At 41.1% G+C, this 15,846-nt stretch overlaps 1 protein-coding gene across 10 annotated transcripts in view; it reads left to right on the top strand.

The window, feature by feature from the left end:
• The window catches only part of ARNT2 (aryl hydrocarbon receptor nuclear translocator 2), a 105,573-nt gene that overhangs the window by 63,355 nt on the left and 26,372 nt on the right, over positions 1–15,846 (top strand). For all 10 annotated transcript variants that reach the window (XM_054836735.1, XM_054836733.1, XM_054836737.1 and 7 more), the window contains 4 exons: positions 153–238; positions 9,208–9,284; positions 11,177–11,311; positions 12,171–12,245. In XM_054836735.1, the coding sequence (XP_054692710.1) occupies positions 153–238; positions 9,208–9,284; positions 11,177–11,311; positions 12,171–12,245 (373 nt within the window). The remainder of the gene's footprint in view (positions 1–152; positions 239–9,207; positions 9,285–11,176; positions 11,312–12,170; positions 12,246–15,846) is intronic.

Raw genomic sequence — 15,846 nt, 5'->3', positions numbered from 1 at the left:
GAGCTGACGGTGTACAGAACTCTAGGTCGACGTTTGGTTGTTTCTAACATAACTTACAAATATCAGTAAATCATTAGTAGTCGTAGTTTAAAAGCATAAAGCTATTCTGCATGTCAATCAACGTGATATTTTTGTGTTTCCTTTTAATGTAGGAATGGCCTTGGCCCGGTAAAAGAAGGCGAAGCACAGTATGCTGTTGTCCATTGCACTGGCTACATCAAGGCTTGGCCCCCAGCAGGTATGTATATCTCACTGAAGGTGGTCTGCACCACAGTCTGCAACACCATTGGAAACCTGGCTCAGGTACAAAACCAGGCTGAATTTTGGTCGGGTAACCAGTTCAGCCTCATCTTGAGAAGCTTTTGATATCAAGAAATCAGCTCTTATTACTCACTCAGAACCTCCCTGGTTTTCCACGTGAAACTCCTCCATTTCATTGGCACAAAGAGCTGTAGGAATTGTCAATAATGTGGGATTCCAGCAACCGGGGCCAAAAGTTTTCAATCTGATAAACCAACATAAAAATGGCCTGATTTTAAGAAGGTAACCAGAAAGCATTTGTACCTCTGGAAAACACCAACTAGTGCTTTTATATTTACGTACTGAGTTGCAAGCACCTATGCATGAAAATGTGTAATTTCAATTTAGGTGCACAGGTCTTCACTTCAAAGTGGTGGTGATAGTGGAGAATGTTCGGTCTTTGTGTTCAGTTCTGTTTTGAGGCTGTTTTTCTGGGAAACAAGCCTTGGCACATTGCTTTGAACTACAGAGAAAAACATTTACCTACTGTAACTCAGTATTGCATGTGGGAATATTTACCTTTGAAAAATTCGAAGAGGAGACAGTGGAGCTCATCCAGACATCATCATGAACTGGATTAGTTGACCTTGGCATTTGCAGTAGTTGAAGGGGCTGTTTGCAATATGACAGCGCCTGCTGGCATGAATCAAACCATGAGTTGTCCTGCCCTTTTGCGGTCGTATACCACAAGGATAAATCACAGTTGTCACGGGATTATGAATGCTAAGAGGTGGTTTGCACCAAGGCTGTGCAGCGATGTGCAGACACCAGCGTGCGGATGCGAACTTGTTGATTTTCTGCTGAATGGCAGTTTCGGAAGAAGAGGAAAGCCTCCCCTCTCCTTGCTAATAGGACTTAATATACTTCAGTGTGCTGTAGGAGTCAAAATGTTTCAACTTCATTTCTGTCTCAAAAGAGTGAGAGCCCAGTGTGTGTAAATGGCTCTACGAAAATGCAACGGGTTTTTTGTTTGTTTTTCTTCCACAAAGAGATTAATTTTTCTATCGGTAATCCCAAACATAATTGAATTCAGCTTTGATGTCCCTTCAGGAAGGTGCAGGTCAAATAAGATTTCTTTCAGCTCCTTGCTTGGCTTGAATGAAAAGCTTGCTGCATGTTACAGGACGTTTAAAGAGATCTAACCCTTCAGGGGTGTACGTGGCTAACGCAGAGCCGCAAACGCGTGAACTCATGTCAGCGCTAGGTTATGACATCAGCAGTATGTGACTTCCAGCCGCCACTTCTGCAGGGGAGCGGGCAGTGCAGCGCAGGCGCATGGGATGGAAAGCATCCTGTGGCTCTTGGAGTGCCCCGTTGCCAGGTATCATGTTGTGAGCTCCACGTTAGTGAGGTGTTTTCCTCATCTCCAGCTCTTCCAAACCCTCGCTGCTTTCCCATGCTTAACAACCTCTCTGATTCCCAGTCCTCATTAGCTTATGGGAGCTTTATTTCACTGAAGATCAAGTGGGAGTTTTCCCGCCCTGTGTCTGTGTCTCTCTCCAGCGTTCTGTTGCGTTTCCAGGAGGAGGTCATATCCTGCCAGCCTTGACTTTGCACAGCTAAACCAGCCCACTTCTTCTAATCTTCAGTCTCACAATGCACTCACTGCTTTATCCGTGTGTCTTTTTTCTGCACTCGCTCGTGTTTTCACTTAACTTTTCAAAATGTGGGTCGCTGGCAGTATACACTCTTGTTCCAGATGAGATTGTAGTGACGTATAACGAAAGTGATATTTCTGACTTGACTGGCAGTATACCAGAGAGCATACTTCTCTTTTGTGTAGTGCATCCTGCTGGCATCCTAAATCACCTGATATAGATATAGATATAGATATAGATATAGATATAGATCAGGCTGCCTTTTTCTCAGTTGTCAACTCAGGATCTTTCAGTTCACAGCAAAAATAGCTTTTAATTGTGTGATCTTTCAATTAGTAATACAAAGTTTCATCCCATTTCATCCCAATGCTGTAATTTATGACTGTTATTAGTCCCCAAGTGCATGCTTATGCATTTAGTAATGTTGAATTTTGTCCCATTTCTATTACTCCACTCCTCAAAATCACATGGTGCTCTCTTATGATATCCCAGTGCTCCTCCACAATGTTAATGCCTCCAAACTATAGCACAATCCTAAGGGATGTTTTCGATTTTGACAGCCTTATGTGGAGTTTCAATGGTCTTTTATGTTACCATGCAAATTGTTACTCATAATAGTCATCCCTGAGTGCCTTTTTCAGGGCATATAGTACTGAACCGGGGCCTCTTTCATAAGTATTTATTTGGCCTCCCAGTCTTCCTTACTTTGTGTTGGTAATTGTCATGTATTCATTGACTTTCAGAGTTGAATGGGAATATCCGTGGGCTGAATTGCTTCCCAATACATTTGGGTAAATAAGTGGCAACATCACTGCATTTGTTCTCATTTCCAGTGGTAATTCAACCATAATCTGCAAAGCAAATGAAGTAACTGCAGCAGTAATTGAATTTGCTGAGGCTTTTCTACCCTGTAATAAAATTACTTTTGTTCAAATCAGGTAGAGAGTAGCGAGCCTGTGGCATCATCTCTGGATTCTGGGCAATAAATGGCTTTGTGCTAAATTGCAGCTGTTTAAAAATTCAGCTATGGAAAGAATCATTTTCATTTATTTTTCAATTGCCAAGTGGACACTCTAATATAAACTCCATATCCTTTTCTTTCAGACCATGTGGCATGTGCATTATACAGCTAATATACAACACATAAAACATGCTTTCATAAACAAAATAACAAATATTTAGCAAATGCACTTAATCTGTACTTAATCTAATTTGCTTAGCACCTGGTATTTTCTCTTTCTGGGTTGTATTGCATTGTCTGTGGCCAACGTGCTGATTTTTTTTAGTCCCACGCTGAGCATAACACAATCAGTATTGATACAGACACATCAAGACAAGAACCGCCCCGTGATCATTATTAGTGTGATGGACTATCAGGTTTGACAACGCTGATGCTGTGAGTAGTCTATGCTAAAGCTCTGAAGTAATTCAAATACTTTAAACAGGTGAAAACAAATGGCAGCTGGCATCAGTATGGTGGCATATTTTAAGGACTGGGTTTGGGGTTTTTTTTCACAGATGCAAAGTAGAAAGCAAATTTTCATACGGCTCAGGTCTGCGGTCAGTGTGAGATCACTTTTGCACATCTAGCCTAACTTTTTTGTTTTGTCTTTATCCTTAATGGAGCAGCAAGGCTCCTTTATTGTCAGACTGCCCTTTTTCACCGAGAAATGAGGGAGAAAACACAGGAAGCATCATGCCTCATCTTCCGCACAGAACTGAGCTCAGAGCGCGCAGGACCCGCGGGCAGCACCCGCCTCTCCCGTGTTTCCTACCAAAGCAGGCGCAGGAGTGCTGCAGCCTGGGCGCTCTCTGTGCTCCCCTGGAAAAGGAGCTGTTTGGCTGTTCCCTGGATGTGTTTGCCTCTGGGTGAGTGGGACGCAGAGAGAAGACCGAGCAGCTTTGAGGAGCGCGTCCGTTCAGGCTGGGTTTGTTAATGGTCCATTTGTTTTCCTCCGTTGTGCCTGCAAGAGAAGGGTAAAGCTAAGCTCAAGTGCAAAACCCAGCATATGATACCTACACATTTATATCCCCACGAATTATATGTTTGCCTCAAGTACTTGGGGTAAAGTTTGCTTAGAAGTCAAAGGAAAAAGGAGTCAGATGTTCCAGATGGATGTTCCAACGGGTTACGTTGTATGGTAGATTAAATAATGACAGTGTAGTGTTGGATTATTTTGAATGAGGTAAAAAGACCCCTTGTTTGAAACTGGCTGAGCACCAATGCCCGCCTGTGTTCCTGGCAAAGCAGCACAACTAGAAGAACTTGTGATCCTTAGCCTAGACAAAGCTTCAGGTTCATAACCAGTCACGAAGCTGAGAAATGCTGACCTTCTCCTGGTCATTCAGTTTTCAACTTAAGCAAGCATTTGTTTTTCTTTTTTTTTTTTTTTTTTTTTCCTCTTAGCATCTCATTCCTGGAAGGAAATGAATCTTATGTGGTCCATATGATATTTTCCTAATAGGTTTTTTTTTTTCATGCCGTAACAATTGGTGGAAAATATTTGGTGGAGAGACAAGATACAGTCTGTCAGGATGTTGCTAGTTTTCTGCAAATCAAAGCCAGGACCTGCAGAAAAACACATAGTGAAGAAGAGGCTTAGATAGATACTTATTTTGAAAACTTCAAATAAAAAGTCCCAGAATAATGTTAAATAATGTTGAAATATTTTTTTTTCTCCTTAGTTTTTTAATCTTAAAAAAGAAACATTGTAGTCTTCCAAGTCAGACTTACGGTAACGTCTTAACCACAGCATGCCAAAGCTGTTAGGTTATATTAAAGTTTTGGCCAGAATCTGGCCGCTTGTGCAAAGTACTCCATCTTCCAATACAAAACAAAATAGTTGCTTGAATATTCTTTGCAATGCTGTCATTTTTGGGGCTTTTTTTTTTTTTAAAAAAAATAATTTAGTTTTTGTTGGAATTTTTCGGGAGATTTATCCTTGGTATGCTGTAAACATCCACAACTTTTTTTTTTTTTTGTAAAAGCCTTTTTCCATTGTTGCGTATGGGAGATAGTTACACGGTGCAGTTTCATGCACAGGCGTGTAACTGTCAGTAATGGTTCCGATGGAGGTAGGCATTAACGGGGGATTACTAGTGACCACTGGACGCTTAAATTACATCCTTCTAAAGACTCATAAATCATTTATTTTTGAGTGTAGTAAAGCAAAACCACAAATCTACTAATGCTGTTCTGTGTCTCGCAGAAAATACAGGGCAGAAGGATAGGGAAAGGCAGCAGAAAATGAAGCTGTTCTGTTGTTAAAGCCAACTGGGAGCTCATTGGGAAAACTAAAAAGTTCCTGATGTCCACACAAGCACATGCCGTTACCCTGTGGGAAACTGTTTGCTGGCATAAAGGCACTTGGAAATTAAATATAACCTCTAACGGCACAGCATTCTATTTGCGATGCTCGGTTGCAGGCTTAGCTTTGCAAATTGTTGATATTAACTTGAACCAGCGTAGCACTATATTTGTTATTCGAGAGAAGCATGTATTTGGTATGGAGAAATAAAGCCTCTCTCAGGGTCACACCTAAAGAATGTGAATAACTAATGTATGTTTATTTTGTTGATGCCTCCTAAAGATCGGTTTCATGGCTGCTTTCCTGGAGGCTTTTGCAACTTTTTTTGGAGATAGGGAGCGATGTTAAGGAGCAGCGTTACATTTTATTAAGAGCTGGACAAAGCAGCATTAAGCGCAGTACACAAATCTTTATTTAGGGTCAGTATCGGAGGATGTTCAGTAGGAGGTATGCTAAAGCACAAGTAAATCTCTCTACCTGTGTGTCTCATATATAAACTCACCCACAGTTGAAATTTGGTAACTGTCGGCAAGAGAGTAAAGAAAACAATTTCCTCTATGGAATGCTGTCAGCAATAGCACCTACATTGCAGACCAGCAGACAATCACTTTGGTGTATTTTTACTCCAGGCACTTTTAGGGAAGGTTTAGCAATTCACTGGGTCATGCATTGATTAATTCCAGGCAGATTGTTTTTTATTCATAGGGTGTCTTGTGAGATAACCCAACTAATACATTTTCCAGTGTGTTATGCAGACCAAATGTAATCTGTCTTGCAAAAAAAAAAAAAAAAAAAACCACAGAAAAAGGTGAAAATTAGAACAGCAGCCTCCCTTGCCAACAGAGTGACATCAGAAATGGTGTTTCTTAGCGAGGTTTAATTTTGGAGATTGTTTATGTTGCTTTGAGTTTATTTGGGCAGTAGCAAGCACGGCCCAAGTTCCTAAAAAGGAAAGCGTTATTGAATACTGCAGAAAAAAGATTATGCGAAGTGGAAGCCATCCAGCTGAGTATCTTTGCTGTCCTTTGCAATACACTGCGCCACTAAAGAAATGATTGAAAAAGCTTTTGAAGTCAAGGGAAAATACTTTAAATTTGTTCTTCTCAAATGGAAAACTCCATTTTAAAGGGACCTTTTGGTTAAGGTTATCCAACTAGAATGTCTAGAATTATTTCCTTAGAGAACAGCACTTAGGCCCCTGTGTTTAAGTGGCCTAATTCTCAGAAGTACCCGGCATCCACCAAGAAAAGCCTCTGAAGGTGGAAGGACCTAGAATCCCTTGCCATCTTTGAAATCAGACCAGCCGTACCGAGCTGTCTGAATGTAACCACGATTGCTTCAGGCACCAGCTTTTAAAATGTTCCTTCTTTCAGCTGACAGTTCAACTCGTAGGTTTTGGAGTTCAGGACTGAGGAGCGAGAGACTCCTCATCCATCTCCTGAAGGGATGCAGTCCTTGCTGCCATCTTCCAGCCCAAGTGGTAGGTCACCTCTTCTGATGCTCCGCTGCTTCCTTTCCTCCCGTGGTCGTTTTCGTACGCTGCTGCATTTCTTTTGCAGCAGAGTCAGCATCCTCATGCTCCATCCTAAACTGCTGCATCATTTAATTTGTCTTGCTCTCAGTTCACACCTCTAGTCACCGCTTTGTAAGGTGAAACCGCTGGATTCCAGTTACCATCCCCTGCAAACTGCACATGATTCTCCGTTAACCATTTTCTACCTATTTAAAATCAAAATTGCTCTGTGGAGGAGTCTAGGTTTAGTTTTGGGAGCTCGCCCTTCTGGGCACCCCACGTGCATGTAAGCAGATAGCAGCTGTCTAAAGTGGACACAATTTTGAGTAGATATGTTTGCCACTGCTTTTTCTGGGTAATTCTCTCTCTTTTTCTCAAAGGCAGCCAAATTCAGTTCCTTTGCCTATTGGAGCTGTCATTAGCTAGTTACTACATCTTGTGTTGAAGAAATAACTGTGTGTAAACACAGCAAGGAAGGAAAACAAAATACTTTGTAATATGAATCTCTTCACTAGTTTTGTGTCAGTGGTTTGTGCTCTCCGTGGTATGCTGGTGTCTCGAAGCATTGGGATTTATTTGTGTTTGGGATCTTGTTTGTGGTTTGCCTAGTGTGTAGCGGAAAAGAGACTGGAATAGTGGTGTGTGAAATAGCAAAACAAGGCTCTAATTTAACTGCCTGAAGGACCTGATAAACTGCGGGCAGTGCAGAACGGTCCCGCAGGGCAGGTGAATGCACGTTGTCTTCATTTCAAGGATGTTCTAACTCAGGTGAAGGATGTCCAGTGAAAGTTTGAGTCCCTAGTAACCTGCAGAGGGACCTTTATCGGAAGCGCAAAATAATGTTTAATTGCAAAATAACATGTGTCATTTCCACCCAGTGTTATTTTCAACCTGTGTGTTTAATGATGGATTTCTTAAAATGTACTCCTAAGGTCATGTAATGCCACCTTGATCTTCTCGTACAGCTTCTAAGAAAACATTTCAGAGGAGTATCCCAGCGTTTGGTGAGGGATATCGCATAGGTCTGGAAGCTAAGGGGTGATTTAGGGTCAGATTTGTAACTCTGGATAGCAAGATCCTTGTGTAGAAGACAAGGGGGTTTTGCCCAGCTCTCGTAGTGTGTGACGTTGAAATTCGTACTGCGCCTCAATTTCCCCCTTGTTAGAATGGGGGACAATAGTGCTCCTCCTTTGTAAAGCTCTTGAGATCCCCTGATAAAATCCTAGTTATCTGTCAGGGGCTGCAAATGAAGTTACACCCCCAAAATTGTGAATTCCGTTGCAAATAGAGTTTGAATATATTATACAAAAATATGAGGTTTTTTCTTTCATACTTTGTGTATTTTATTATATAGCTCAATGAGAACTGAAAAATACCTATAGAGTGCTATTTAGAAACTGATTGTCAGGTAAGATTCAATTGTTTTGGTACAAAATACCTTCCTTCAGAGACTACTTCATTCAGCAGCATCTATACTCATTTTTCAGAGGTGTCATTTAAGAAAGTTGTATGCTGTCATCCTCTGCACGGTCCAAAGATTGACTTACATTGGGAATGACAAATGTTGAGAATAAATTGGCTGTTGGTTCATAATTGGTAGCTGCTTTGCAATTAATTTCATTAATGCTTCCAAGTGCCTCTTAAATGATTCCCTGCCTGTTGTGACTGAATTCCTTGAAAAAACTTGTGAAAGAATTTACAAATCACTTAAAATAAGTTAGCAGTGTCACTCTTGGAAGATGTTGTTTCAAATGCTTCATAGGAAATTGGTATCTCAAAACTGGAGTTGGGAAATAGCTTTAACTGAAGGCTTAGCCAACTAGCAAGTAAACAGAGCTAATCTGAATGTTCCTATTTGTGAAACACCGCGATGGAAAATAGCACACATGTATGTTTTGAAATTATTCCTGTGTTTATAATAGCTGCTCCTGTTACACAACTGAAACAAGTGCTGTTAGCAAAGCATCCGCATTTTTTCAATCTTTCAACGTAATGACCCAGATTTAGTCCATTATAGAAAAAAGTAAAACCGGCTGTTAAATATGAGCATGAAGTTAATGAATAATCTAGGCTGTGCCTTGTTTTTAAGCTCATTATAATATGTTATTCACAAAGAAAACGGAATACAGTGTACATTCACTGACCGTATTAAGTGACCATTTGGTTCCAGTAACATGCTGTGGAGCAGTACTCATGGAAATTTAACTGTCCCTCTAGGTGTATAATGGAATTTTTGTGTATCTGCTTTGTCTTTGGAAGCCAAAATTGCTGCTGCGGGTACTGTATATGCATGTGAGGTATGTAGGGTCAAGCACAACTGAGAAAGATTATCTGATCTGAACCCAGAGATAATGCCTGAATCCTAGAGAAGACAATAAGGTTATTTTGTATGATGTAGAGCATCTAGAATAGTATAGAACCAGGCCAACAGCATCTGGGCTCATCCAAATTTCCTCATTATGACAGTATTTGTTGTCTTTTACTCTAGGAATGACTATACCAGAAGAAGATGCTGATGTGGGACAAGGTAGTAAATATTGCCTCGTGGCAATAGGAAGGCTTCAGGTAATGCCAGTTTTTCCTTATATAAACTACTTCTGAAAGTATAATCAGTCTTGTGCTTTGGTTGTAAAGGTCTTGCACAAAGTTCTGGTACGAGACTGTAACTTTTAACTTGCCAGCAAAATACAAAGCGCCTTGATGTCAGCGTGCAGCCAGTGATTTATAGAATCATAGAATGGTTTGGGTTGGAAGGGACCTTAAAGATCATCTAGTTCCAGCCGCTCTGCCGTGGGCAGGACTTGTTTAGAACATGCCAACAGAGCAAAATGAAAATGTGATTTTGGTGCATATGTGTATTTAACCCAACAACAGCAGCAAAGATGCTCCTGGAGCATGAGCCTGTACAGACTTGCCATTCTCTAGGGTGCACGGGGCTGGGATATTCTGGACTGTGAGAAACGTGGGAGTACAGGTGCTGCAGATGGTAGGTTAAAGTGGCTCCCAAAGCCAGTGACGTGCTCTCTGCTGTTCTTTCCTTCTCTTTCTCTCTGGCTAATCAACTACTTGAAAAACTGATTTCAGGAGCTATTCTGAAAATGGTAAAGATAAGGCAGTCAAGAGGCCCTTCACAAGTAATAGCTTTATTCTCAGTGTGTATTGTAGTGTGCATTCAGATGTGATATCAGCCGAGGGAACTGAGAATAAAATTTTATTTCCTTTTTGTCCAGATGGTTGCAATTGATGTATTACATTTTCTTCCTTTGTCCATTGCTGATGAGAGTTCTGAGCGGGATCTAACCAGTTGCGGTGAATCTCCTTCACTGCAGCAGGGAGGCTAATTTTTACCTTCCCGGTCTGGGAATTCTGCCATGGGTGAATGTGGTTGAGCCTCCTGCATGATCTCCTGTTGGCTTGCACTCGTTGCCATCTGCTAGGATGGCATCGCTCCTCCTTACAAGGTAGAATGACCCTTTCATTAGAGCACAGGTGCCAAACCCATCTTATCTGAGGTGAACAGCCTGCACGTTACTGCAAGCGTTAGCACTTCTGCGGAGCGTGTCCCCATTGTGATGGCAGAGCTACAAGAGTATTGCATGATGTTTTTTAGGTTAATCATGCTTTTGTAATCAAGGGTAATATATTCCACTAATGGAGAGAAGGAAGTTACGGGGATTCATGTGTTAGAGCTGCCAAAGAAAGATTATTTCCGAGAAAATCACATTAGTAACATGTGGAGTGTCAAAACATCTGTTACATTAGAAAAGCCAGCAGGGTATGTGAGGGAGGCAAGAGGAGGCTCTGGGGATGGGTTTAATCACAAAGGAGTCAAGGTGCACAAATTATAAACTCTGCTCTGTAACAGCAAATTGAAATCTTGCATACAGTTAACTGGCTAATGTGCTTCAAGACAGCAATAAATGAGATTTTGCTCCTTTGACCTTGGGACCTTGTTAACAGAGATGGCTCTGAAAGTTGTAAGAAAAACAGTGGTCTCATTCGTAGCCCCAGTAGGAGTGAATGGACATGAAGCGGCCTGATTGCACAGGTCTCAGGCGGAGAGCTGGAAATGCATCATTCTCTCTGGTGAGCTTTGAATTGTCCTCTGGAACAGTCTCTCCGTGGTTGACAAGGATAGGAACCAAGATACCAAACTTTAATGTGGTCCCACAGAATGAGATGAATCCAGCCACACTTATGTCCTCACTATAGCCCTCCTTGTTGGGAACTTCTGGTGTATTTATTTTCCTGCTGTGCCGTTAAGCCTAGATAGGTGCCATGGGCTGAGATATTTACACTGCAAACTAGACTAAAGGCTCTTCTGTGTCATTTATTCAGACTATTGTTTTATTTATGACTTCCTTCAGTAGTTAGCAGTCTGCCAACAGATTTTATTCTTTAGCTATGTAATCAGCTTTGACTTAAGGTGACTGTTCTGTGGACTTTATTGGTTCTAGGTGACTAGCTCTCCAGTGTGCATGGACATGAACGGCATGTCGGTCCCCACTGAGTTCTTGTCTAGGCACAATTCTGATGGAGTCATCACCTTTGTCGACCCAAGGTGCATCAGCGTCATTGGCTACCAGCCCCAGGTCAGTGAGTCGCTGGAAATGCGGAGACTGATTAGAGCTAACAAAGAAAATTCTGTTTCCACATTAAAAACAAAAGCAGCCAACCATGAAATACTTGCAGCTGATAATTCATATGTCGTGCACTAAATGCTGTTCATTTTTCTTTACTGTCCACACTTCTGTAAAATTTATAGTTTTCCCCTTAGTTATGTGAGATATCTTTTTATACCTGTTAGATCCAATTAGAATGCTAACAGCAAGATGCTTTAAACCTTGCACAGCTTTTCAGTGAAGACATTTCTGTGATAGAAAGTTAACAGTCCTGTAGATCTTTACTTCTGCCAATCTATTGAACAGTAAGCAAACATCATTTATGGCATCTATTTTCCTTTAGGCTTACATCTGCTCCTGTGAACAGGAGGCTAGTCACAGAACTGGGTAGAATAGTAAATGAACTCCTGACTACCACAACTCTCCCTCAGATAACTCTCAAGAGTTGCAATTTACAGACAAAAATAATTTCTTGCTCATTAGATTTTCCCATTTATTTTGATTTTAGGTAGCTTTATAGTAACTGTTTGTACAAAATTTAGTGCCATAAAATGAGTGGTAGTAGAGGATGTCACTCTCTTCAAGACACCATTTCACAGGTATTAAATAATCACTTAAAATTTGTTTATAAATATATATGTCTGTGCAACAGTACAAATACAATGTGGGACATGATGCCTACAAACCTTGTTTGTATGATTCATCCCTGATTAACTGAGTAGTCCCAGTAAGGGTGGTAGATCTAGTGTCTGCAAGGATTACTTGCAGATCTGCACGTGGATTTTTGTTGTGGTCTGGGTTTTTTACACAGCTTTATGTTTTATTCTAGGATCTTCTGGGGAAAGATATTTTAGAATTCTGCCATCCTGAAGATCAAAGCCATTTGAGGGAGAGTTTCCAACAGGTGCTGCATCCTGCTCCTTTTCTTCTGCCATTTATTTATTATTTTTATTACTATTTTGTTCAGAGAAGTAGCTTTCATTTTCCATTTCAAGGTATTTTTTCTGTTACACAGGAGAAGGAGTGGCAAGATACGAAACAATCTGTTGATCAGTTACTGATCAGTTAAGCTGCATAAATAAGAGTTTAAACTGCACCATCTGTTTGGTGTGTTTTCAGAAATAAGTCACCTAGTTATATGTTTTGTTTTCTTTTTACAAAAAATTAAATGAGTGTTCGAGTGCACAGTTAAAGCTGTTTTGGAGATGCCTGTATAAATCCCACTACATTAAGTGGCAACCAGAAGTATTTACCTTCCAAGATGGGCTGTTGATTTGAAAGTAGTTATGCGCTGCTGTTATGCTGGATTGTACATGACCTAAATTCTCTGCTAGCATAGATGATGTGCTTCGTGCTCTAATGGAGTTACACCACTTTACATCAATAGAGAATTTGGCCCTTCTCCCTTTTAGGATTTGAAATGCAGACAGAAGCAACAGAAGAAATACAACATATGAAAAGAGTTACTGATCTGGATTCGTTTTTACAGTGAGCCACATTTGCATCAGCTATATCGAGGCATTTATTCCGTCGTAGAGCTGATTGTTTCAAATTGATCTGGGACATACAGTAGGAGTGCTTTCCCCAGGCTTTTTGCCTGTTGCTGGTCTTTTCAGCGCCTTCCCTGCCGCACTGGAAAGCTTGATGTAATATGTTGAACCGATCACTGAGGTTCAGATGATCTAAGTGGTTCCAGATATTCTGACAACAGCCTATGCCTCAACCAAGCTTTGTTGATCTGTCTTTTGTTGCTGAGATGTAATTTCAGCTGTGAAACATGGATGTGAAGTGACTTCTAAAATAATTTGTATAGCCAACTATTTGTTCAGGCATGGCATGCAAAAACAGGGCTTGGGGAAAACAACTAAATGCTGGTCTGTGTCCATAGTGTAGACTGTGAAACTGAGGTTATAGTCTCTACAGAAGTGTTTGAGATAGTGTAAGATATCAGTACTCTTGAACTATTTCTCACCACCCCCTCCCCTACTACCAACCCCGCTGCTGAGCTAGCAGAAAAGACTGTGTGAGCACTCTGCATCAATCTCAGCGTCCCTTGAACGAACTGAGTTCAAACAGCAGCTAAAGACCTTTTGAATTCAAGATGCTGATTCAGAGGCAGGAACCCGTGAGAGTTGATGCTTGAAATAGGTCACACACCTAGTCATCTTCTCTGCCCCACCTTGCCTGGGGGTGTGATGCTGCAGCTGCACCTACCTGGTGGGTAGCTGTCACCAGGAGTCAGGTCCTACTCCCTCTCTTCTCCATGACCTCCTCCCCACCCTTCCACCTGTCCCGATACTGGCACAGAAGGACTTGCCGGGTGGGCTAGCTAAGGGACTAATTGCTTTTGCATGGGACTGGCTTTCAGCTGGTTCAGCTCCCTGAACTTGTGCCCGATCGCATCGGTGGTGCAAGAAGAGCAAGAAGAGCAGCGAGAACGCAGATGCTGTTTTTCACTAATGCCCAAATGATTGATTCCACTAATTTATCCAAGAGACAATGACAGAGAGCTGCTGGATAATAACACGTCAAACACCCGTCTCTGAAGTGACTGCCTGGGGCTCAGAAGGGCTGACTAACTAGCATTCCAGTTAACGACTTGGTCCTCACTGTGCTCACGCACACGGAGGCTGCCGGCGTATCCCTGCGCTCGGTTGCTGGGGACTCGCTGTCACTACTCGCTATTAGGCGTCTGCATAAGTGATTCGCTGGATCAGGGACCTACATGATTTGCTTAAGTTCATACAAAAAGGCAGCAGGAAAAAATGCAGATTAGAAGTGAAAGTTCCTGTTCACTCGACCTGTGTCCAATCTATGAAAATATTGTGCTGTTTCTTTAGTAGGCAATTCCTTTTTCGGTATATTTTTGTTCAGTACAGTAGCAGTGTGACCGGGGCTGTTATTTCAATCATGCAATAAAGAACTGAAGTAAACAGTTAAGCTAGGCACCAGGTGGTTTTTATTTCCAAAGAATGTAGGAAAGTAAAGGTTAAACATTAGCCTTGAAATTTTTTGTGCTTTCTTGTTTGCGTGCACTGGTTTAAGACAGTTCAGGATTTTCCCACCAGCGATCTCTATGCTTTATATGTTATTACAGAATTAGCGTTTCCTTAATTCAGACTTAAGGACAATAGATCACTGCAGTTTGTTTTATTATTGTTAGCTTGGCCTTAGAAATCTCTTCATTAAAAAGGTAACTGTGATTTCCAATAAACTCTCTTTTTTCTAAAACCCTCTGAAAACTTGACATTTCTAATTTGCTGACAGTATCAGAACCAGGTTGGTGCGTAACAGAGGAGGGAGGGAGGGGTTTGCAGGTTTTGGTAAATTGCCAGTATCCATCTCAAAGCTTTTACTTCCTTGGGAAGATAAATTCATTCATCAGGGTGGGAAAATCAGGCCAGAATGAGATAGTCTCAAGGCCAAGATCAACAAATAGAGTTTGGTATCAAAGGATCCAGAATACAGCTATTTGATATCTAGTAGGATGCTTTTCAGATTGGACACTTTTACACAAGCTCTGTGGTTTTTACCCTGGGTGTGGTAGTAGAAAATTGCTGATAAAAGAATGTTGCTCACTGAACTCAAACTACAAAAGCATTGGAAAAAAGAAAAATCAAAAGGCATTTACCTCAGTATTATTGTGAACTTTCCTGGGCATTGCTAAAGTGTTTTGCTGCTTCTATTTGCATTCTTTCCATTTAATCCTGTATCCACTTGATCAACTTGAAATGCAGACCTTTTGAAAAAACAGGATTGGAGCATTTTTCCTAATCCAGTTGCTTGTCGATGAAGACAAAGGGTAAATACTGGGTTTTCTACTTTTAGAGAACACAGGCTGCAGATAGCTAATAAAAAATAAATTCCAGTGCATAAGGATTAAGAGTCCACAACAAGATGTGGCATTTATTTGCAGTAGACCTTCCCTTTTCTTCCCTGAGGCACCCCTGAGATAGCCTGGTGGAAAAGCAATAACAAATAAACACAGATAGCCCAGGTGAGTGCCAGCTGAATGACTTGAAACCATATAAGTTTTCTTCTGACTTAAACCAAGATTGTTAGATAACACATAAAATGCAGTTACAGTGCCAGTGTGCAAGTATTGTGTCGAGCATGGTTTTTTAATCTGGCTGCTTCTTACTTAGTTGATGCCCTACTATTGACTTCAACAAAACTTCAGCTACCAAAGACAGAATTTGAACTGAGTGTTGCCAGACATCTGAATTCTTAGTCATAAACAAATAGGCTGTCCAAGCAAAGAATTTGCTCTCTGCTTTCATTAATACTGTTAAAATGGGCAGTGGCTTATTGGTGCTCTCTCCGTTCAAAGACCGGCTCAGTCTTTCTTGTTTTGAAAGTCAGAAGCAAGCATTCCTTGTTAGCGCTTTGCCATCCAAATGGTCTTATAATGTGTTTGGGGGAAAACCCAAACCAACCATGTATGATTTTTAAAAAAAGAAAAAAGGACACCATCTTTCTTAAATATTATCCTAAATTTTGATGCT

Source organism: Grus americana, chromosome 10 (assembly GCF_028858705.1).
Source record: "Grus americana isolate bGruAme1 chromosome 10, bGruAme1.mat, whole genome shotgun sequence".
Taxonomy (NCBI): Eukaryota; Metazoa; Chordata; class Aves; order Gruiformes; family Gruidae; genus Grus; species Grus americana.
Note: the sequence above shows the minus strand (reverse complement) of the source record. Positions and strands in the feature narration are given on the sequence as shown.